This window comes from Desmodus rotundus, chromosome 10, assembly GCF_022682495.2.
Source record: "Desmodus rotundus isolate HL8 chromosome 10, HLdesRot8A.1, whole genome shotgun sequence".
Lineage (NCBI taxonomy): Eukaryota > Metazoa > Chordata > Mammalia > Chiroptera > Phyllostomidae > Desmodus > Desmodus rotundus.
The window spans coordinates 13,471,293-13,493,760 of NC_071396.1; the positions used below are offsets into that span (position 1 = coordinate 13,471,293).

Sequence of the window (22,468 nt, forward strand, 5' to 3'; positions counted from 1 at the left end):
GAGGCACTAAGTACAGACTTATTATTGTGCAACTGTGGCCGCCATCCATCCAGCGCTGTTTCCATCTTCCCGATCTCTTAACTCACTAAGCAACAGCTCTCGATTCCTCCTCCCCCCAGCCCCCGGCAACCACCATTCTACATCATTCTGTCCCTGTGCATCTGACAGCGCCAGGTACCTCCTGTAAGTAGAATATTCCACTATTTGTCCGTTTGTGTCCGGCTTCTCTCACTGAGCATAATGTCCAATGACCTCGGGGTTCATCCACGTTGTGGCATGAGTCAGGATTCCCTCCTTTTTAAGGCCGATCGGTCTGTACGCTCCATTGTATGCGTCCACCACATTTTGTGTATCCATTCACCCAAGGACGGACACTTGTATTGCTTCCACCTTGGGCTCTGGTGAAAAATGCTGTCGTGAACATTTGTGTCGTGGTGTTGTATTGCCATCTTGACGTACTACAATGCATCAGCCTTTGTTCCAATGCACGTCCAAGTCTGACATTGTCATTGAATGCCTTGCAAAGGCAGCGTGCTGGGCTCCCCTCCTTGCACAGCTGGTGCCTGGCAATGCCACATTTCTCAGGGGTCTCATGGACCCTCAAGGCTGCTTCTATTCTCTGTTCACGAGAGTCCCTGGAAAACCTCGCCCTCCCTCAGCCTCCACTCCCCACTCCCTACTCACCTTTTTAGACTCGGCTCAGCTGTCACCACTTCTACGAAACCACCTCATCCCACCCCCTATCCAGCCATGAAGTGCGTTCCTTAACGGGGCACCATGACAAAGAAGTGGCAGTGGCCTGTGGCAATGGCCTGAAGCAGTGGAGACTGCTCCCCCGTGTGCCCCTAGCCACACTCAGCACGTCATTTCTGCACCCACCCCACCCAGCAGGCTGTGCGGGACGCCAGGGCAGGGCTGTGTGTTACCCACCTTTCTATCCCCAGCACCAAGTCCAGAGACCGCATTCCTAGGTGGTAAAGGCCAAGAAATGTTGGACAAGCAGATGAACAGGTAGATAACCAGAGAAATGAGAGAAACAGGTAGATAACCCGGACAATGAGAGAATATAAAACGAACAAACTGAGTGTTGTGTTGAATGAATCTTGGAGTGAGGAGGGAGGGCACCATCTAGATACATAAATTTTTACTTTCCTCTAAGACGGCAGTTTGGATGCTAACATTTAATGAGCGCCTACTATGTGCCACACAAAACAAGCCTATGAAGCAGTTATCATTCACACCATTTACACAAGTGAGGAAACTGAGACAGAAAGCAGGAAGTCCTTCTCCCAGGGCACAGAGCTGGTACATGGCAGAGCAAAGAAGCAAACGTGGATGGTTTGGCTCCAGAAGTCAAGCTTTTAATCACAACAGCAACACAATGCCACATAATCTCAAAGCTTCCCTCTGTGCTGGTGTTCTATGCTGATGAAATGCTAATGACTAAAAAGGATGTTCTGAGGTCTCCAGGAGTAAAGGTGATGAACAATGTTAAAAATTAATGGCACTCATTTAAACAGACATAGCAAATTGAATTTCGCCCTATGTGAGAATGATAAAGAGCGTCTGGGAAGTCCGTGATCCTACTAAGGAGATACGAAAGGAGGCCCTTAGCCAGAGCCACGAACTCTGCGCCATTTCTTTTGAGAACTAGCACCACTGCAAACCACCCTGCCTCCTCGCTCCCCTGCCCGGAATGACGCAAAACCAGCCAACTGCACTTCCTCTCGCTCCAAACTCTGGGGCAGCTCCAAGCCTTTACAGGGAGAGAGATTCCTTTACTATTCCAGACACCACCACCACCACCTGCCACCCTTGATGGGATCTTATGTCACCATCCCACCCAGTCACAGAGGCAGAGCTGTGTCCACTGTGTAGTATCACCTCTGGGACAACAGAAGACATTCAACCTGAGGGGCGGCGTTTGAAAAACTGGCCTCATGCTTGCCCTCTCAGGTGAGTTCCAACCAGTGATAATACACTCCCTGCTTGGAAGACCTGGGGCCCCATTCCAAGCACCCAGGGGGCATCCCCACTGTCCTTGATCCCGCAAGACTAGAGGTGAAGATAACCACGTTACGCTGAGCAAACACAAGGACAGTGACTAATAAGGAATTCCAGGACCTCCCGACTAGCTGACCCATAAACACCTAGACCGGTGTCCTCCCAGGTGAAGGACCATGCTCACACTTGGAGCCCTGTTGGTTTCACTCCTCCAGGGAACAGGAGACATGTCGGTGGGATCGCATTGTGTCCCTCCCCGGGACTAGCCCAAGCATCACCTCCTACCACTCCAGGTACCACCAGCATCCCCTTCCTTCCCCCCTGTGACATTTTCATTACACAGCAGTGGGAAGGAGGAACCTGTTCTTTCAAAGGGCCAGAAATCCTTGCAGAATCCATGTATTTAACAAATAGTTACTATCTGCTGGGTGTACAGGCACCAAACAGAACATGAAATCAATCAGCTATGACGACTGTGTGGCCAGGGTTCAGAATCAAGGAGATCCCCAAGGGCAAAGTATGTCCATAAGGAAACCCTATCAGAATCAGATGAAGAGTCGGGAGCCTGGGGTGTTCTGGGGGACCCTGGCCAGCTCCTCAGCCTCTCCATCATCCCGTTAGCTCCTTCCTGGCCATCTTAAAGAGGCATTATGGAGAATCACTAATAACCATGAGAACTGCATTAAAAAAGTAAATTAGCACTGACGACCACCACAAAAAGGCCACAACCAGCCACTTCCTTCCCGAGAGGCTGCCTCACACAGGAAGTAGAGAGGCGGGTCAGGCATATTAAAACCGTGGCCCTTTGTATTACATTTACCACCCTGGCTGCAAAAAATGCTCGTAAAGCCATCATTAGCAGAGTTGCAGCTGTCAACCCTTCCTCCACTCTCAGCCTGCGGAGCCCGTTAGCATCCTTCTGGCGAATGCCCTTTAATTGCACAGCCCACTTTATTAGCTGCCTTGACCTCCAATAAAAGCTTCGGCCTCACAATGTCGGCAATTGAGACAGGATGTCTCCAGTGTTACCTACCAGCCTGCTTCCTTCAGGTTCCTGCAAAGTACGCGCATGCCAGTTAGATAGACTTCTCCTTGGCACTTGCATAAATAATTACACAAGCAAATTTAGGAACAAGAACAAGAGGAGCAATATGGGACAGCATCTGAGAACTCAATCGACAAGAAGACCAAGAAGACATAGAGCGTGTGTTGTGCTGGAGGTGATATGCTGAGCTGAGGGTGCCTGGCTGCAGAACGCTCCCTGAAACTAAGCGCAGAGATCCGGGTGCAAGAATGAGGCGCAGTAAATGGTATTCCTGCCGCTCTGTGCCTCCTCTCAACTGTCCTGATGAGCTAGCTCTAGGCAGGTCGAGGCCAAACGGAGCCCTGCTTTTCACATCGGTGCTCCCTGAATTGCACTTTGACTAAAATACAAATACAAAGTATTATAGAGGAAAGAAGAGGGACACGTTCCACAGGAAGAAGATACTTTAAAGGGGCCACCTAGGCTAATGCTGAAGAAAAATCAAATCGATAGTAACTTAATCCACCTCGTTGACTCATTTATAAACCACCGTATCAAAAACTACAGGGTGATTATACACCCAAGTCGTGGGCATGGGATATGTAAGTATGGGTCTAAATAATTAGGGCCCTTATCCACTCGTGTGAAGGAGTAGAAAAAAGGAGGAGAAATTAAAGTGACCTAAAAAAGTTTTGGAAAAAAAATTAGATGGAGGATTTTTTTTAGGAATAAGGAATAAAATGCTTGGGGTCTGGGGTTCCTATTTTGCTGCCCAGGAGAAGCTCGCTGCAAATTATCTCTAAACCCTAACCAGCATTTTTTAAAATGTAAAACGAACTTTAAGTGGTCTTATAAATAAGACAATACCTTTTCTCAAACATTCCTTGCCAAATGGCTCTTCGAAAATCAATTGTCCTTTTGTTTGTCCAAGTTTATTTCTGCTTACAAATACTGAGGGCAGTGAACAGCTTTATTAAGAAACAGGAAGAATCTGGTCGGTCTGTTTATGATCCAAAGTCCAAAGACAGACTCATCAGCCATGAGGATGCTGCCAGTACCTTCATTTGGAGGGGCAGACAAGGGGACACGCCTCGGCTGGCTGAGTCCCACCAAGGTGGCAGCTAGACGAACTTCAGGCTCTTGGTTCAGCCAGAAATCCATTCGGGACTCTGGAAACAGATCCCTCTGGAATGTGGGGGCAGGGACCCGCCTCCTGAAACTCCTGGGGCTTCTCTCCGGCCTCACAGAGACTCACAGGCTTGGAAAGAGTTTAGAGACCACTGACTCTCACAATAGAAAAATAAAGCCCAAGTCAGAGAGGTGACTTGCCCAAGATCACAGTGCCAATTAGTGCTAGAGCCCTGACTGCACCTCTGTCTCCTCATTTAATCTAAGGACAGACCTTTCTAACCTAAACCTCGGGATTGTCGGCAACCTCCAGTGCCTCCCAACCACCCACCCCTTTGTCTTCCCTTCCTTTCCCCTCTCTCATCCTTCCTCCTTCTCGTCCCCTCTATCTCACTCCTCTCCTTTCTACCCTTCCCCCTTCTATCGCCCAGCCCCCATCACCTGGCTTGGTGGAAAACCCGTGATGCTCCACCTGACAGCTGTGGGACCACAGGGAAGACTTCAGGGGCACCGCTTCAGCTGCCGCGTTGAAGATCAAGATGTCCCTCCACGGAAAGACACACAACTGAGCCAGGCAGCGGATTATTTTTCTTAAACAACAGTGGCTGCCAGTTGTTTGCTTGAACTCAACTGTCCATTTTCTACACAACCGTTTGGTTCGGTAACTCAGCGGCTTTGGTTGTTGTTGTCGGTTTCTGATTACTTATAAGTCAGTCGCTGATGGCGGCATGAAACCACCAGGTAGCTGGAGCGGGGTGCCGGGAAGTAGTGATTACAACGCTAAAGAAAGCAACCACCGTAAATAAGATAATGGTGTCTCATGGAAAAGCATAACCACTCATCACTGCTAATTAAAAGACGGAATCACACAGAAAAATCTCAAGCCCTTTGAGTTCCTATGTTATCTTAGAAAAAATCCTGAATTAGCAACTACAAATCTAAACCATCGCTCAGATTAGATAAAGAGCAATTGAAAGTTTACACTTCTCACTCCTGTGGCGGCCAAGTGGACTCTAAATGATTGTTTGCGGTTCGCGCTTTGAAAACAAAGCCATTTTGTGTATAAGAACTACGTGTGGAAAGCTAAAACTTCTCCCAAGAACGTTCTGGGGTTGGTAACAATATTGAGCTTAAACTCCATTAAGTTGAAAAGATGGATAAAAAAGACCCTTCGCAGTCACCTGGTCTATAACACTTCAGATAAATTTAGACAGTTCTGCTTATCAGAAGAACTCACTCTACCCCAGAGCCTCCCTCTATGTTCACGCATGTGGCAGCAAATGAATATAGATTGTTTCTAAATCCGACTTTATAAGAACCCTCTCTGCCCAGGTCAGCGCCAGCTCTGGGAGCTGAGATCTGTGCAGGAAATACTTCTCGGTGGGGGAGGGCGTCTTTATTTCCAGACTCCTCTGCCAGGTCTGGTTGGAATCGATGCGATAGGATCAGCAGAGAATAACTGCGGAGAAGACTGTCTGAGAAGGATAAAACTGGATTGGGAGGCAGATAAGCCTGCATTGCGGGTGCTGCTGGGATCTGCACATTGCATGCGCGGTCACTGGGCGAAGTCTGCTCTCCCTCCTGCATCCACCAGCTCCCACCGCCAGCGCGCCACGCTCCCCGCAGGGCCTCAGAGAGGGGCAGGCCTCAGAGCGGGGATTTACATCTGCCGCAGCATCTCAGTCCACATCCGTGGCCTCTCTACCCACAGGGGTGGCTGTTTTTATCAACTGAGCTCTCCTCAGTTTTCTGTGGAGCTCCCCTACGAATGAATAAATAGCTTGAGAGGCTTTATTCACTTGAAGGTGAAGAAGTGGCAAAGGAGATGAGCTGGGTGGTTCCATTTTCTCTGCTGCTTTTTCATTTGGTGTCTGGGCAGTGGCAGAGGAAAGGTGGGGGAGAGAGAGGGGTGGAGAGAAAAGGGGAAGGGAGGGGAGGGGAGGGGAGGGGAGGGGAGGGGAGGGAGTTTCCTAAAACAGCCTCATTGGCATAAAGACAGAAAGTATGGCTGCCTATCATGTCACAATCCCACGTGACCCCTACAGCAACCCCGGTGCCATGCTGTCAGTGCCGCCCTTGGAGAGATGCAGATAGCCAGATTCGGAAAGGCTAGGTGGCTCAGCCTGAATGAACGGATCCCCCTTAACCTCTCGATGTCCTCAGCAACTTGAATGCTGCCTTAGATGTCCTCATTTCTCCATCTGCTCCTGGACACCTGCCATTGCCTGCCTTTCTCCGGAACGCCAGAACCTTCTAACAAAGATCCCCACTGTCCCCTTATTTGCCGATTCAATGGAAACCTCAGTCCTCATCCCCTTGACCCTCCAAGGTACCTGACCTTGTATCACCCCACCCCCTGAAGCTCTCTCCCCGCTCAGTCTCCATAACGCCACTGTCTCCTCTGTTCCTCCCCCTTTCCTGGCCTCCCTTCTTGGTCCACTTTCCTGACTCCTCCAGCTACCTGTCCCTTCAGTGTCAGTGGGTCCCCCCACTCCATGCTCAGGTGTCTCCTATCTCACTCCACACTTGCTCCATGGAGAGCTCACCCACTTGTGGACTGCACCACCTTCTTCATGGTGATGTCTCCCAGATCCATGTCTCTGGCTCTGAGTCCACCCTAGAGCCCCAGCTGGACCTCTCGGGAACATTCTACTTCAAGCTCTACAGAGTCCAAACCAATTTTATTAGCTACCGCCATCCTCAAAAATCAGACACACAATAACAGAAACCCCTATCTGCCTCTGTTCTCCATCTCAGTGAATGGCAGCACCACCCATCCACTTGCCCCAGCCAGAAATCTGGGAGAATGCCTCGTCTTCCTCCTCTCCCTCCCACCCGTAGCTCAGCTGCCATCCTTCATGGATTTTCCAGGTACAAGATCGGTCAGGTCCAAACTGGTGTTCATTCCCACTGCGGCTGCCTTAGTTCAGGCGTGCGTCAGCTTCCACTCAGGCCAGGGGCCGCTGCCTGCACTCAATGACTGCTTCTCCCAGGCCCCCTTCCCTCTCATTAACACAGCAGTCTCTCTTAAGTGAGTATCCGACCACTTCATTCCCCTCCTGAAAGCCCTGGCATGGCTGCCCATGGCCCCTAGGGTAACAGCCAGAGTCTCCAGCCTGCAAGGCCCTTCAGCCTCTCTCCCTGTCACTCACCCATGCAGACACCATGCTATGGTGACAAGACACAGCAGCTGAGCATGCATAGCCCCTTTGTGCCTTCCACCTGCCACTCCCTCCACCCAGCATGTCGGTGTGCCACCCTGCTCCAGGATGAAACTTGCTCATGCTTCCCAGGTCAGCTGAAGCCCCACCCATCTGGGCTGCCCCGCTGGCAGCCTGCACAGCCCGTGGTCAGGCACTCGGTACACTACATGCTGACTCTTTGGTTCCCTGTCTGTGACTAATACTAGATAGAGTGCAGGGCAAGAATTTTAGGGGTTTTTTATACCTTGATTATAATGTAGCATAGTACTACTGTAGCTGGTACATGAACAGGAAAAAAATGCTTACTGGCAAGTGAATGTAAAAGCAAAAATAACAAATACAATATTAGCAAGCTGAACCCAGCAGCACATTTCAACAACACATGGTGGGGGGTTGTTACGGGAATGCAAGGATGGCTCATTGTTAGGAAATCAATGATAAAAATTCCCAATATTAACAGATCTAAGGAGAAAAGTCGTATGATCGTCTCCCTAAAAACTGAAAAGACCTTTGGCAAAATATAACACCCATTCCTGGATAAAAACACTAAATAAAATAGAAGTTGATGGTCACTTCTCTTAAGTTTTATACGCACATACAGAACTCAGTCCAAAAGCCAGTATGTCACCTAGTGGGAAAAACTATACTCTCCCAGAGGATCAGAAATCTAAATATTGAAAAGGAAGTTATAGAAATGCTCACAGAAAACACAGGTGAATTCCTTTAAAACCTGGATGGGCACCTGTAAGTCTAACCCTGCGGGGCAACCTGTGATAAAAGAGCATGACGTCACATTGGTGGAATAACATAAGGCTCTGCCCCTAAAACAAAACTAATGAAAAAGGAGTTTTCAAGCCCTCGGAGTGGAAGACACACCTCCCTCTAAGCATGACTTCAAATCCAATTCATTTGGATGGAGATGGGGTCTAGGGCATCCCAAAGGCAATGGGCAGAAGGATGGACACGGATTTCCCATTTTGATAAATATTCCCAAAGGAATTTAGGGATACCGGTGTCTCGTCCCTCTCTTTGCACCTCGGCGAGCGCACCGTGAGGCATTTCTGACTGTGCGTGTAAGTGCTGTAGGAACGATCCACCGCAGCTCCTTCCGGACGGTGAGACCGCACGTCCAGGAGGCTCACAAAAGGAAAGAGACTATGATCAGCCTGAGGCTCAAGACAGCGCTTACAAGGAAATCAGTTCTGAGTTCCTGAAAAGAGGCCGTGGCCCCTCACAGCCCCCGCCAGTGTGCAGGCTTGGCCGGGACAGAGCCCAGCAGGAGTCTGGTTGCCCCGCTGACCTTGCGTGGCATCGTCCCGCTGAGGGTCAGCACAGGGCCCTGGGCAGGGTGTTTCAAAAAGGGCTGACAACAGAGTCTCAGCTGAGTGATGATTTGGGAGGAAGTTCCTTTTTCCCCTCCATTTCATCCCAGCCAAGAAAATGACTCAGCTCGGACTCTTGACGACCTCACATGTTTTTCCCACCACCGACCCCCACGCTGGAAGTGAAGTTGCCGTCTGGGAGCCCAGGAAAAATCACGGTCAGTCACACGGTCTCTGGAGCAGGGCTCTCCCACTCCTGCAGTTAGAGTGCCCGTGACCGTCAATGGCTTTGGCATCAAAAGCATCTTTGGACTCCTCCATCCCTTGCACCTCACTTGCTTCTGTGACCAGAACCACTTTGGCCACCTGGAGTCCAGGGAACAGAAAAAACTCGGGTTCCTCTTCATTTTGCTATGAGATTTTATGTGTACATATGCATATATGTGCATCTTAGTACGGTGCCCGGCACCTACTACTGATCGTGGTTAGTTGTTTATAATCACCCTTATTACATCGCCATAACTACTAGCTAATGAGTGGTACGGCCTGGGACGGAATGCCAAAGAGCAACAAAAATGCTGCCTACATTTTACTGACTTAATCCTTCCAAACGCTGACAAATTACTAGCCTCGGCCGTTTAAAAATCACCTTTCTAATGCAATAATCCTATCTGCAGTGAGTGTGGAAGAAATCACTACAGGCCAGGGGTTTTTACAAAGTGAATTAAGTCACTATAAAAAAAAATGACCTTTTTCATTCACAATTAGAAGTCGGGTAGAATGCAGTGCCATTATTCCATAGCTTGCTAAGCCCTAAAGGAGAAATTACTGTTCACATGTGTCCACTAGGAATGTTGCCATAATCCCTAAAATGTTCCAGAAATTTTTCTCATGATAAATGCTACAGGACTTATTCCTTACTGATATTATCTATTATTAGTTGTTCCTTTGTTTCAAATACTTCTGAAATGGAAAAGATTCAGACGAAGCTTTCTGAAAATAGTCCTGTGTTCTTAGATTTCCCATCGAATTTTCTCATAATTAATAAGTATTTAAAATGCAGTATATTTTATCTATTTATAAAGTGCCTTACAATAGCTTCTAGGGATGCTTTTAAATAGAGTTATTTTTTCATACCCCTGTTTTGGAGCTGGGAAAACACAAAAATATATATAAAATCTCCACGTCTAGACTTACTCGGGCTCTGACTATTTAGAGTCTACGTTTGGTGTTTTTAAACCGCCACGACACATTCTTCCTTTCATCTCTGTGATGCTTGGCCACAGTATGTCTGGCTAATCTTCCTGATATTTCTGGGGCATAAATGGACCCAGAATATGTGACTGAGAACAAATCAGATAGGAATGTCTTTCTGGACTCTTTTTTTTTTTTTTACATAAAAGAAGATTTTCTTTTATTGATATGGAAATGAACAGATGTCTGATAACCTTTTGCCAAGCTGGAACATTTCTGCTTACTCCAGGGAATTCCTGTGGGCTGATGTTTCGCAGGGCTTACACTGTGGATTCAAAAGTTCTGTCGCAGATATCGGAATGATCTCGGAGAGCCCCAAAACGGGAGATTCATTCCTTGGCCCCCGTTTCTGGCTTGGTGCCTCGACTGTGTATAAAACAGGAAAGACGCTCTCGCCAGTGGATATAAACGGTTTTATATTTACACACTGAAACCCTGCACTGGGTAAAAGGGCTGTTGTACTTAAACTCCCAACACCTTACAAATCCACGTTCTTTTGTTTTTTTCACTTACCAGCTCTCGAAAAGAAATGATATAAACCCAGTAAGTCCTTTTTTACTGGCTGAGGTAATAAAAATCGAGTGTTGTCCAGTCGGCCCCCAGACACACACCTTTCCTCGCCCAGGTGAGGCTATTGGGAAGGCTGAATCCAGGGCTCCGTGAGGGGCCACATGAGCTCACAATTGTCACTGCTCCACTGCGGCATCTGTTCTATTCTTCAATCTGCCTCTGGTCTCTCTCTCTTTCCAGAAACCTCAAACCCAATGCACAGCAGCAAATCCGTTATCCTCGTCCGTCTCTCTGAGCTCCACCCAAATCCGGGTCCCCTCCTACCTCCTGCCTCAGTCAGTACTATCCCCACCCATGAAGTGGCCACGTGCCTTCTGGGCACCGGGCAGTCACTCTACAGGCCACCAGAGTCACCGTCTAATTCCTGGGAGCAGCCAGCCGCCCCTGCGTGGGCTCACCAGTGCTTCACCTCCCCTGTATTAAAACTGTCCCAGAGACAAAACTGGGGGATGCAACAGGACTTGCTACCAACCAACAGGCACTGCAGGAGATCTCATAGGACAGCACGTTTGGGAAACGAACTGATGAAATTAGAAATTGAAAGTGGATACTGTTTTGTAAGAAAAACCCTAAATTCTGTAAAACATAAATCAACCAGAATCTAATCTAATGAATAATCGTCAACACTCAACGTCCATCTCGGAAGAATGGGAACACTTTTCAAACCTTATCCAGAATAATTTGTATGCCATTCTAATGGTTTGAATCGTTTTCTTCCTTAGTGCATCAGCAGGAAACTTAAAAATACAGAGAAAATCCCTGGCTGGGGTGGCTCCGTGGATTGAGCACCGGCCTGTGAACCAAAGGATCACCAGTTTGATTCCCAGTCAGGGCACATGCCTGGGTTGCTGGCCAGGTCCCCAGTAGGAGGCGTGTAAGAGGCAACCACACATTGATGCTTCTCTCTCTCTCTGTCTCCCTCCTTTCCCCTCTCTCTAAAAGTAAATAAATAAAAATTTTTTTTAAATACAGAGGAAAACTGATTGACTCAATGTCACAAAATAAATCAGTGGCGGAGAAAGACCTAAAACCAAATCATCCTAACGTACAAAGGGTCTTGGATGTGCTAGTCTGCCTTTCACTTTTAAATGCCTGCCTAGGAGACTTTTAATACTACCTGGTAGAATTTAATACTCGATTTAAGAAAATATTCCCCAAGTACAGTTAAGCATCTTAAGCAAATTACAAAGATGACTTTGGCTAATTACCCCTCAAAAGCATGTCTTTATCCTCCAGACTCTCAATCTCTAGGGCCAACTACACACAGAGTCACGACGACATCTCTAGTTTGTGTGCAACTTAACTCCTTCTGTGCCTGAGGGCCACCGGGGTCCAGAGTTTGCCCGTAAATCCCACTCCCGGAAGGAGGGCCTTGTCCCGGCGACATGGGCCTCCTTTCACGTGATCAAGAGAACACAGCATTTACTGGATTAAAAGGTTGCAAACTTTAAAGGTGTAATGAGAAGTGCACCTAATCTGAGGGTACCAGTGCTTTAAAAATGAAAATAACTGAAATTATTACTCCCAGAGACATGCAGAATGTTGTTAGTTAAAATCGAGGCCCCAACCTTGTTACTAACAATGAAATAACCCAAACCACCATTGGTTCTCATTGAGTTTTGTGCGCCCCCTGTACCAAAGGTCGGCGCCATCGTGCCAGGTCACACAGAAACCCCAGGCAGTTGTGTGGCGCTGTGTGACATTCCTGTGCGCACTTAGAGCGAGCCTGTGTGACTGTCCACGTGGCCTGTCTGGAGCACCGAGGTCCAACCTTCCTTCTGGACCCCGACACCAAGAGCGGCTTCCTAGCATCTCTTTTATTTCACCACACAACTGGAACTAGCAAATATACTGAGTTGCCTCCTGTGACCCGTGAATGAATTTCCCAAAATTTTGCTTTGACAAAACCCAAAACCTGCTTTGTCAGGTGGCCCCACAAGACATGATAGATGGATTTACGTCCCAGCGTTTGTTTCTTCTTCCTCTGGATTTCCTTCTCTTCCTGCATTTTTGTGAGAAGGGTGCATTTAGATTTACCTTTGCACACAAGAGCATTCAAACAAGAAGCTCTTGTGAGAACAGCTCCTTGAGAATGTTCTAGAATGATCTGGTAGGCTGCAACATGTTAGGATTTCCACATATCAGATGTTTTATCTTCAAGAACCAAGGTTCTCCCAAATGTGTCACATGGTCTAGTCTGCTTATACGATTTCACAGCACTCCACCGTCTTCTTGGTGGAAGAATAAATTATGAATTGTACACTCTGTGGTTAATGTCTGGATCCTCCGTTAGAATATAAGCTCCACGTGGACAAGGAAGGGGGTACCTGTTATTTCACTGCTGTGCTTAACACAGTATCTCGAATGCCATAGGAAACCAAAGAATATTGATCAAAAGTGATCAATAAGTGAATCAAAAGTAAATCTGTGAGTGAAGAAACAGTGTAAGTTTGAAGAAGTGAAAGAAGCTTTTAGAAGCCCTGAGATTTATTCTTGGGGTGTCGTGCTGACAACAATGCACAAGTTAATTATTCCTGAGATAAATTCAGGACTCACCAAACCGATTCTCTCGGTGGTAATTTTCCACGTTGAGAACTCTACAATGTCTGCGGGTATTTGTTTAATGTAACCCTTGCCTGTGAAAACATCCCTGCGCGGGTATCTGCATAAGCAGAGGAGGCGAGCAGTTATTCGCAAAGTCCGCCGCTCAGAATCGTAGTATTTCAAGTCACGGAAATGGAAATTAGAAAATGCCATTGAACAAACCCTACCAGAAATCTCATAGCAATCCACTGTGTTCTTGCTATTTCTAACCACTGATAAAAACTCTTTGAAGTGCGAGAGTAAATATTATCACTTGATAGCATTTGGACCCAACAGCGCAAATACAAGTCCATTGTGTTGCACTCTGGGGGAGCCTGGCACACACCGGACCGGCAGGGTTGCCATGGAGAACCCAGTGTGCTTGGTGAGGGAGCAGGCCGGCAGGTAGCCGTGCTCCGAGGAGCTCTCCACCCCTTCATCTTCCGCAGACAGACAGAAGGTTAGGGGGACATGCTGCCTTTTCCAAGGCGTGTTTCTGTTCTTGTGATCCTGAGAGGAAGGAAGGACCACAAACAGGCAAGGAGAAACGCTGGCTCCGTTTGCTTTTTACTTCTACCACGGACATTTCTGTAAAGGGCCACGGGTGTGGTGGGGAGAAAAATCTAAGGAGCGGGCCAGCACTCCTGGTGCGGGGCAGAAAGGAAAGGCTCCCCGAAGCTGGTGTCAGCGCGTCTCCCTCCGGCCTGCCACCCAGCAAAGGTTTGTGGATGAGCGGGTAGAGGTTCTCAGCACTGCGCAGGTCCAACAGGACGGCCGGGCAGGTGCTGGGATCACGGAAAGGGACTCTACGGAGTGGAGGACAACAGGATAAGTAACCCGGGTCAGACCCCGTGGGCGATGAGGCCTGAAGCTATGGAAGGTCCCCAAGCTCTGCGCCCCACGGTGTCCTGGGAGACGCGCGGGTTCGCCCCCAACCCCAGGCCCGAAGCTGCCCACTGGTGCCAGCGCCCCCTGGGGTGCTGAGCAGCCCCCAGCGCCGCCAGGGCTCCTCCGGCCACAGCGAGGAGCGCAGTGGCTGCGGGAAGGGCAGCTGCGGTGGGCTGCAGGGCTGTGGAAGGCCTGGGCCGCGTCCCGCCCGCGCCTCCCGGCCTGGAGCCGCCCTCCTGCACGCCCCGCGCAGCGCTCACCTTGCCCGGAAAAGGCCCCGGGAGCAGCAGCTTCAGCGCCTGCCTCTTCAGCTCCACCAGGCGGGCGTTGCAGTTCTCGCACCAGACGCCGCGGTCCGAGCCGGGGGAGGAGCCGCCACCGCTGCCCGAGCCCGGGGAGCCGGTGCCGAAGCCCGGCGAGCCTCCCAGGGAGCCCGGAGAGCTGGTGCCAATACCTGGGGAGGCGGGGCCTGGGGAGCCCGTGAAGGAGCTCGGGGACGAGGTGCCCGAGCCGGGGGACGGGGTTCCAGACGAGCCGAGCGCCGAGCCTGCGCCCTCGGGGGTGGGCCGGCTGCCGGCGCGCGACTCCTCGTACGCTTTCCGGTACCAGCTCTCGGGGGAGAAGGGTGCCGCCGGCTTGGTGGGCGAGCAGACTTCATTAACCTGCGGGGAAAGACGCGCCGGTGTCAGGGGCGCCCTCCCGGGGATCTCCGCGCCCCCGAGGGCCCGGCTGAGCACCAACGGCGCGCGTTCGGGACCTCTCCGAGCCCTGTGGCCAGATCTGTCTCGTTAACTGTCCTTACGCGAGTCCCCAGCGCCCGGGTGGCGGAGAAGGGGATGGCTCGCGCAGGGGGTTGCGATGGTATCTGCAGGGGGAACCCATAGATTCAGAGCCCCGCGCTGTTGAACCCGACACCCGTCCCAGCAAGAGCCCAGGTTCAAGATCCTGGAAGCCGCTATCCCCGGGTCGGGGGTGCGCTGCGACTACTGGATTTTTTATTCATTCATTCAGGGTACAGCCCTCTGGATCCTGAAGGTACAGGGAAAGGATCTCCAGGAACGGCAGAGAATTCATGGAAAACCGTCCCTTTCGGCATAACTCTCCCTTTAAGTGCATGAATGCTGCAAAAGTTAGGGGTGCGGGGAACGGGAGGCACAAGAGGACTGAAAAAATTCCCAGGGCAAGGCGAGTGTGCGGGAGTACCCGCGGGCAGACCCGCCTCCGCGCAAGCACACCCAGCGGCGGCGCCTCTGCAGCTGGAGGAGAGCTCGGAGCCGCCCTGCAACGCCGCATGGTTCCCAGAAACGGGGTACCCTGGCCGACGCGGGTCTGAAGACGCGTCTCCGCCTTGTACCCGTCACAACTTACCCCGTATTTCTTGCCCCTGGTGGAAACCGCAAGCCTCTCTTTATTCCCAGCTACCGAATTCATGGTGGCTTTTCCAGGAGAGAGTGCCTAAATGCGCCGCCAGCACTACATCCGCAAGGTCTTCCAAGCCAGGAGGGTCCCCCAGTGATAGGGGGCTGTCTTTGGGCCCTCGAGTCAAGGCTTCTTAATTGGGGGGAGGAAGGATAAAAGGAAATGGGCCCAGAAGTAACAGCACCAATTTGCAGACAGCGTCGGAGTGGGTGATTTATCCTTTCTTCAAATACTGCTTTTCCTCGTCCTCTTCTGCCTGCTCCAGTCACGTTCTCTCTCCACGGTCACATCCAGATCACTGGCATTTCCCTCGGCCAAGTAAGTCCGTGTCCCTCCCCCAGGGACAGGAGGCTTACAATCAGGGCACGTGGCCGCCGCCGAGAAGGTGGGCGAGCCCTCGCCTGGCCCCCGCCAGCGAGCCAGCTGTGGGAACTTGTCTCCTTCACGCAGCTTGGTAACTGAGTTCAAAGAAATTCTCCCAAAATATAAAGATCCAGACTCGGGGAGGAGCCTCGGCGTGTCGCGGAGCCAATATCCGCCGGCCCGTTCTGCCTGACAGTTGCGCGAGGGCAGGGAAAGGGGCGGCTCGGCGGGGCCGGGCGCCGTCCGCGGTCAGGGCGCGCGTGTGCGCCCGGGCGCAGCGCAGAGCTTGGGGACCCGAGGCCCCGCCGCCCGGGAGCCTGCCGCCTGGCTGCCGCCGCCGCGCCGGCCGGGCTCCATTTTAGGTTGCGGCGCTGCTGCCTGACATCGAGAGGCCGAGAGCCTGCTGGGGGGTGGGAAGATCGTAAATCTCGCTCCTGCGGGGAAGTTCCCGGTGAGTGGCCCGCGTCCAGGGCTCTAATGAAACACCGCTGCGCGCGCCTGGAGCCGAGGGGCCGCGCCGAGCCAGCGGGGCCGGACAGAAACGAGCCCGCGCCTCCCCCGCCCCCAAGTTCTTTCTCTTCCAGGCGAGGCTTGTAGTTCTGCCTTTGAAACGCCGGGTAAATGGGATTGAGTCACAAACAAGTCCGCAAACATGCCGGGTCCTCCCCCCGCCCTTTGTTCTCCCAGAGCTGCCCTGCAAACCTTTTCTGGAATGGCCCTACCGACCCCGGGCCGGCCCCGGGACCACCCTCCCAACCACAGCTGGAGGACGGGGGTCCCCACCCGCCCGGCCCCTGTCTGCGAGGTGCCCAGCCGCCCAGCGCCGGGGCAGGTGAGCCCGGGATCGAGAGGACAGCCGCGGGGCAGGGGAAACTGAGGGTTCGCTGCGCTGCACACGCGCAGCGCGACGGTGCGCGCCTGGGGAGGACGCTGTGCGTGAACTGGCCTCGCCGGGCCGGGCCCCTCGGCACCCCTCCTCCCTTGTCTTTCCGCGCCCGGGGCCCGCGGGGTCCGGGGAGCACCAGTCGTCGCCCCCCTCGGGCCCCCCGCCCACCCCGGCGCAGCGCCCAGGAGCGCAGGAAGCCGGCATATGCTGGGCTCCGCACGTGACTGCTCCGGGGTGTCATTTTTCATTTCCCGGGAGTACATTTCTTCTGGTAAGCCAGCAGGTCTGTTTTGTTGTGACCTTTAATTAACACCCTGCGAGACGCCTCTGGAAGGACCGGCCCAGGGCGGGGATCACGTGAGGTGTAATGGCATCTCGGCGCCCGGGAGAGACCCGGCCTGGGGGAAGGCGAGGGCGCAAAGGAGGGTTGGGGCTTTGCAGTCGCTAGCCCCCTTGGGTGACATGAAGGGGGCAAGACCACCACATTCGGGGTTGCTGGAACCGCGGGGCAACGACCCCCCGCAACACACACACCCTGCCTTCCTCAAGGGAAATTCCTTCTGTGCCTCCCTCGCGCCGCCATCCGTCCACGCTGCTGCCCGCCACCGCCCTTGCGTGGGAATATTTCACAGTCACCACAGCGAAGTTAGGAGGTCAGAATGAAGATGTCGGGAACGGCGCGGAAGTTTCCATTACGTCCCTACTTCCAATTTCAAAGCGATCGTGTCGAGAGGAGACCTTGGGGCGGGGGCGTGCGGGTACGCTTCCCGGCAGGCCCACGCCAGATTCCAGCCGCACCTGCACTCCGCGCAGGTGCCGCGGGAAAGAGCACCGCCATTAGCTACGCGCAGCTTGTCAGCCGAAAAGCAGCGTGTGGCCTGGTGAAACGGACGTGCGGCAGGTGGGGAAGGTAGGGTGTCAGGGGCGAGCTACCGGGGAGCTGCGAGATACACCTTGGAGACCGAAGCCAGAGCTGGTCCTATTTGCATCCGAGCGTAGCTCCGTCCCTAAAGCGCGTTTGGTGAGCTCGGGGCGCCCTCTGTTGACCAAAGTTTACAATCGGCGACCCCGCAAGGGAGTTTGATTTGAGGCTTTCAAAAACTGGATGTAAAATTTACGTACAGAGAAGTGCACAAATTTTAAGCATACAATTACATGAATTTTGATGAACGTATACTCCCAGTTAATTTACACCTTAATCAAGCTATAAATTTCCATTACTCTCCTGTCTCTTCCTAGGCAAACCCCACCCCGCACATACAACCACGGCTCTGATTTCCATCACCATAGCTTAGTTTTGCCTGGTCTTGGACCCTTTATTCCTAAAAATTTATGCAGTATGTATTCTTTAGTGTTTTTTTCCACTTACCATAAGATCCTTGAGCTTCACATTGTTGCCATTATCCCATTTTCTATTTTTCACTCCTGTCTCTCCTGCCTTCTTCTTAATTGACTTTTTATTACTCTGCTGTCATCCTTTTAGCTCCAGTGATTATAATATGAACCTTTAGCTGATCATGGGCTACATAGAGTTGACGTTGTGCCACTTCACCCAAAATATAAGACACTTGCAACAGCGTAATTCCATTTTATTTCCCTTCTTTGTGCTATTTTGATAATTTCATATAGACACACATACATTATAAAACCCACAACACAATCTTACCAATTTTACTTTAAACAATCTGTTGTCTTTTAGTGAAGTGAGAAAATTTTAAATAAATAGTTTTTATATTTACTGAGTTTTACAACTGCTAGGACTCCTCTTCCAATTTAGGTCTCCCCCCCTCACCCTGCCCCAAAGAGCCAGCTTACCTACTAAGTCATTTCCCTTCAGACTGAAGAACTTCCTTTAGCATTTCTTGCACTGAGGGTCTCCTGGCAACATTCTCTTAGCTTCTGTGTATCTGAAAATGTCTTCGTTCCACTTTTTGTGTTTGAAGACTGTTTTAAATGGACGTAGAATTCCTGGTTGACAGTTATTTTTCTTCCAGCCCTTTAAAGACGCCATTCCTTGCCTCCCGGCCTTCCCTGAAGCTCAGCAGTAATTCCCAGGGAGTCCCCCTCTGCGGAGTGTGTCTCTTTTCTCCGGGTCCTTGGAAGATTCTTCCCCTTACCGCTGGTTTTCAGCAGTTTGACTGTGCTGCTCCTAGATGTAGTTCTCTTTGTATTTGTTCAGCTTAGGGTCTGCTGAATTTCCAGGACCGAAAAGTTGGTCTATAAGTTTTTCACCAAATCTGGGGAATTTTTATGATCATCCTATAAGTTACTGAGGCCCTGTTCATTATTTCAATCTTCACCCCTCTAGCCTTCCAACTGGATATGGCTGTTGATCTTTTGGTAAGTTCTCCACCCTTGCTTCTGCTAGTTCCAAACTCTGTTAAGCCTGTCCAGTGAATTCTTCATTTTAGATATTGCATTTTTCAACAAAAGCATACATACATATATAGTGTCCAGTTATCTGCTTCTTTTTCCTTTAAATCCTGGAGCATAGTTATAATAGCTGCTCCAAATTTCTTGTCTGCTAATTCCAACATCTGGCTCATTTGGGGGGTCACTTTCTATTAACTGATTTTTCTCTTGACTGAATCACATCTTCCTGTTTCTTTCAGACCCAGTAAGTTCTAACTGCACACCAAGTTTCATGGGTATTACAGCATAGAGACGCCAGGTTCTACTACCTTCCTTGGGGGAACACTGATTTTGTTCTAGCAGGCACGTAGGTTAGTGGTGGATCACCTTGAACTTGTGGAGGCCTGGCCTTATGCTTTGTTAGAACGGTTCTGTTTAGGTTTTGCCCTCAGGTCTAAGGAAAATTCCGGGACCTGTTCTGCAGCCCTAAAGTGTGGCACTTCTGAGGTTTCAGCGGAAAGCCCAAAGTGTTGGCTGAGCCCCTCTCATTTGGGACTTGTACTCCTAGCTCTGCTCCCCTGCAGAGATAGCAGCCGCAGTCTTTGCCCGACTCTTCCATCTTCAAGACGGCTTCTCCCCTCCGGATTCTTGCATGTATGCAAAATTCAAAAATGTAACCCGAGGACCTGAGGGAAATTTAATGTGGATTTCAGGGCTGCCTCACGCTGGCTCTCTCCTTTCCAGGACTTTCCTCCTCCTTTCCAGCTACAGCCCTGCACTCCACCAGTGATGGGACCTCAAACCACTCAGGCTGGCCTCCTCCCTGAGTCATCACCACCATGCCCACAGCCTGCAAACTGCCCTGCAGCCCTCCCTTCGGGGCAGGGTCCTTGAGCCCAGGCTGGTCTCTGCCTGCCGCAGGCCACTCCCCAGCTCCCTCGCGAGGCCGTTATGCTGTCTTTATTCCGTTTGTCATTGTTTTCTTGGGGAATATCAGTTGTGTATAAAGTACTCCCTGAGTTTAGTTTTAACGGTGGCTTTCACAAGTCCCCCTTGGGTTTTTAGAATTCTTGTCGTTTCAGGGGTTGTATTCTGTGGGTTAGCAGCCTGAAGAGTTAGTCTTTAAAGAAACTAGCTATGACTTTGTTGTCTACTAGACCAAAGAATTCTAATGATGCAACCAAACCCTGATACATACATACACAGACAGATGATAGATTGATTGATTGATTGATTGATTTCCCACGTCTTCACATTTGAGAATATTGACAGCCTTACTTCAAGATTTAGCTTTAAAAACCCACTCATTTTATGAATGAAAAAATTACAGGCTTCCAAAAGTCAAGAGCTTACATAAACACTAATTTATTTATTCCATTAATATCCCTGGGTGAAAAATAGTAGTTCCCTGTTGTATCTCTAAGTACAAAATGCAAAAAATTAATGTCCATTACCTGGCTGAAATGAAATTTTTATTCCATATTCCTGTTGCTTAATTATTAAATGAACATAACTTCTCTGGGAATGCTTCATGGGGCTTTTATATTTTCATAAAATGCAATTTAGCTTGCTCATTATTTATACCTCAGGAGCAGCTTATTAATTGTACAGCTAAAAATACATTATGTCACTGTGTTTTTAAAGTGTAAAAGTATAAATCAGAAATAAAAAACCAAAATCAGGCTGGCAACTTCTAATTGCCAAGCAGAGGGCAGAATAGAACAGATTCCATTCCCCTTTAATATTTGTCTTCTGAAATAATTTCCAGATCGGTGGCCAACAGAGCCAGTGGATGCCTGTGCCAGAGACGGCTGTGTTTCTCCTTTAAAAATAATTAAAGCAGCTTATACCGTCCATGTGGTATCCTGATGAATATGCAAACAATATTTGCATATGATCTACTGGGGCTCTGGGGACCATATGAGCGTATTCGGGCTGCCAGAGCCATCGGCAAGCTGGTAACTTTCATCTGTGGACTTGGTCACTATGGTGGTCTGGGAGGAGGGCTGTCACCCTGCAAGCTGAGAGACTTTCCACTCTTCGACTCTCATTTCAATCCTTAATCATCTTATCTTCATAAATTCCTTTCATGCTAAATGCTAAACCTGGTAGTGATATCAGTGCTGAGTCAGTAGTTCAGAAGACCAAGGTACAGAAAGAGAAAGGGTGTGAACCGAATTGGTGTGGCTAGAGTGATACTTCTTTGCAGGGGCGGGGGAGGAATGTGTTATTTTTATTTTGCTTTGAGGCTGCGAAAAGACCAGGTATTGAGAGCAGAGGGGAGGGTCAGACGGTCAGTGCTCAGCTGGTGACGCTGGGTCCAGATGTGACTCCCGTGCACTGTGCTGTCACCTCTGACAAGAGGTAGCCTGCTTTGAGAAGGGGCCACGGCATGCTCTGCATCTCTGTCTGTAATCATGAAGGAAGAGAAACGGCCTCCACGTGTATCGTAGGGGATGGGTTTAACAGCTTACAGATAGTGCAATACCATGCAGCCGTGAAAAATGTTTTCATAAAAAGTAGTTTTATGAAAACAATGGGAAGACATTGATGATATATCAGTATGAAGTATTAACAAATTTAAGTATGAAACCAAAAGAAAATTATATATGCATCAGGAAGAAAGGACTAGAACTGAACATCAAAATATTCAGAGTATAACAGTCCCCTGGGAGTTTCCCACTCTCTTTTCTTAGACAAATGTAACATTATTATTATAAGAAAAAGGTTACTAAAACAAAAAATTAAATCAAAGCAAGTTTCAAGTTTTAGGACAGGGATCACAAGGAGCCAAGATATGGGTGCCCCCCAAACATCCGTGGCCGGCGTGCCCAGGCACACACGCACACACAGACACACACGCACACACAGACGCACACACACCCACACGTGTGCACACTGACATGCCTAATCAAAGCCAGGACACAAACAACAAAGCTGGAGGGGAAGGTGGGTGGGAATGTTGATGATCAAAAATAAATATTTTACAATAAAATAGGATTTTAAAGCACTTGACCAAAAAAAAGGAAAAAAATCTAACGACACTTCATTTAGCGTTATAACTTCCTCAATTTGGAGTTAGGAACATAAGAGAAGGCCTGCAGAGCTCTTCAGAGGTGAGGTGGCTTGCCCGAGGACAGGCCTAGCCAGGAGCACGCCCGGGAAAAGCAGACCCGCCTTTGGTACCCACCCACAGGCCCCACGTGGTCTCACTATTGGAGGTGCAGCACGTGTGGCAGGGGGTGTGTGGGAGGGGGCAAGAAACATTTGTATTTAAAATGTCTAAGACAACACTCGGTGTACAGGCAGGTCAATAAATAGGCCAGCGGGACAATGGAACAGATGCAGAGTTACGGGAGGTCAGAGAAAGGTAAGAGGGTCCCCGTGGAGCAGTCAGCAAGAGACCCCTGGGGGAAGTGACTTTGGGTCTTGCAGGATGGATTGGAGATGAGGAAAAGAAAGCAAAGACATC

At 50.0% G+C, this 22,468-nt stretch overlaps 1 protein-coding gene across 2 annotated transcripts in view; it reads right to left on the reverse strand.

Moving 5' to 3' along the window:
- Positions 1–22,468, reverse strand: part of KIF26B (kinesin family member 26B) — a 397,293-nt gene that overhangs the window by 357,155 nt on the left and 17,670 nt on the right. The window contains exons 1-2 of one of the 2 annotated variants that reach the window (XM_053912425.1): positions 15,345–16,246; positions 14,237–14,638 (exon numbers count right to left, since the gene is read on the reverse strand). The exons of the other annotated variant lie outside the window; for it this stretch is intronic. Coding sequence (XP_053768400.1) covers positions 14,237–14,638; positions 15,345–15,407 — 465 coding nt within the window. The 5' untranslated portion in view covers positions 15,408–16,246. Of the gene's footprint in view, positions 1–14,236; positions 14,639–15,344; positions 16,247–22,468 lie in introns of those variants that run through there. 2 annotated transcript variants of the gene reach the window in all.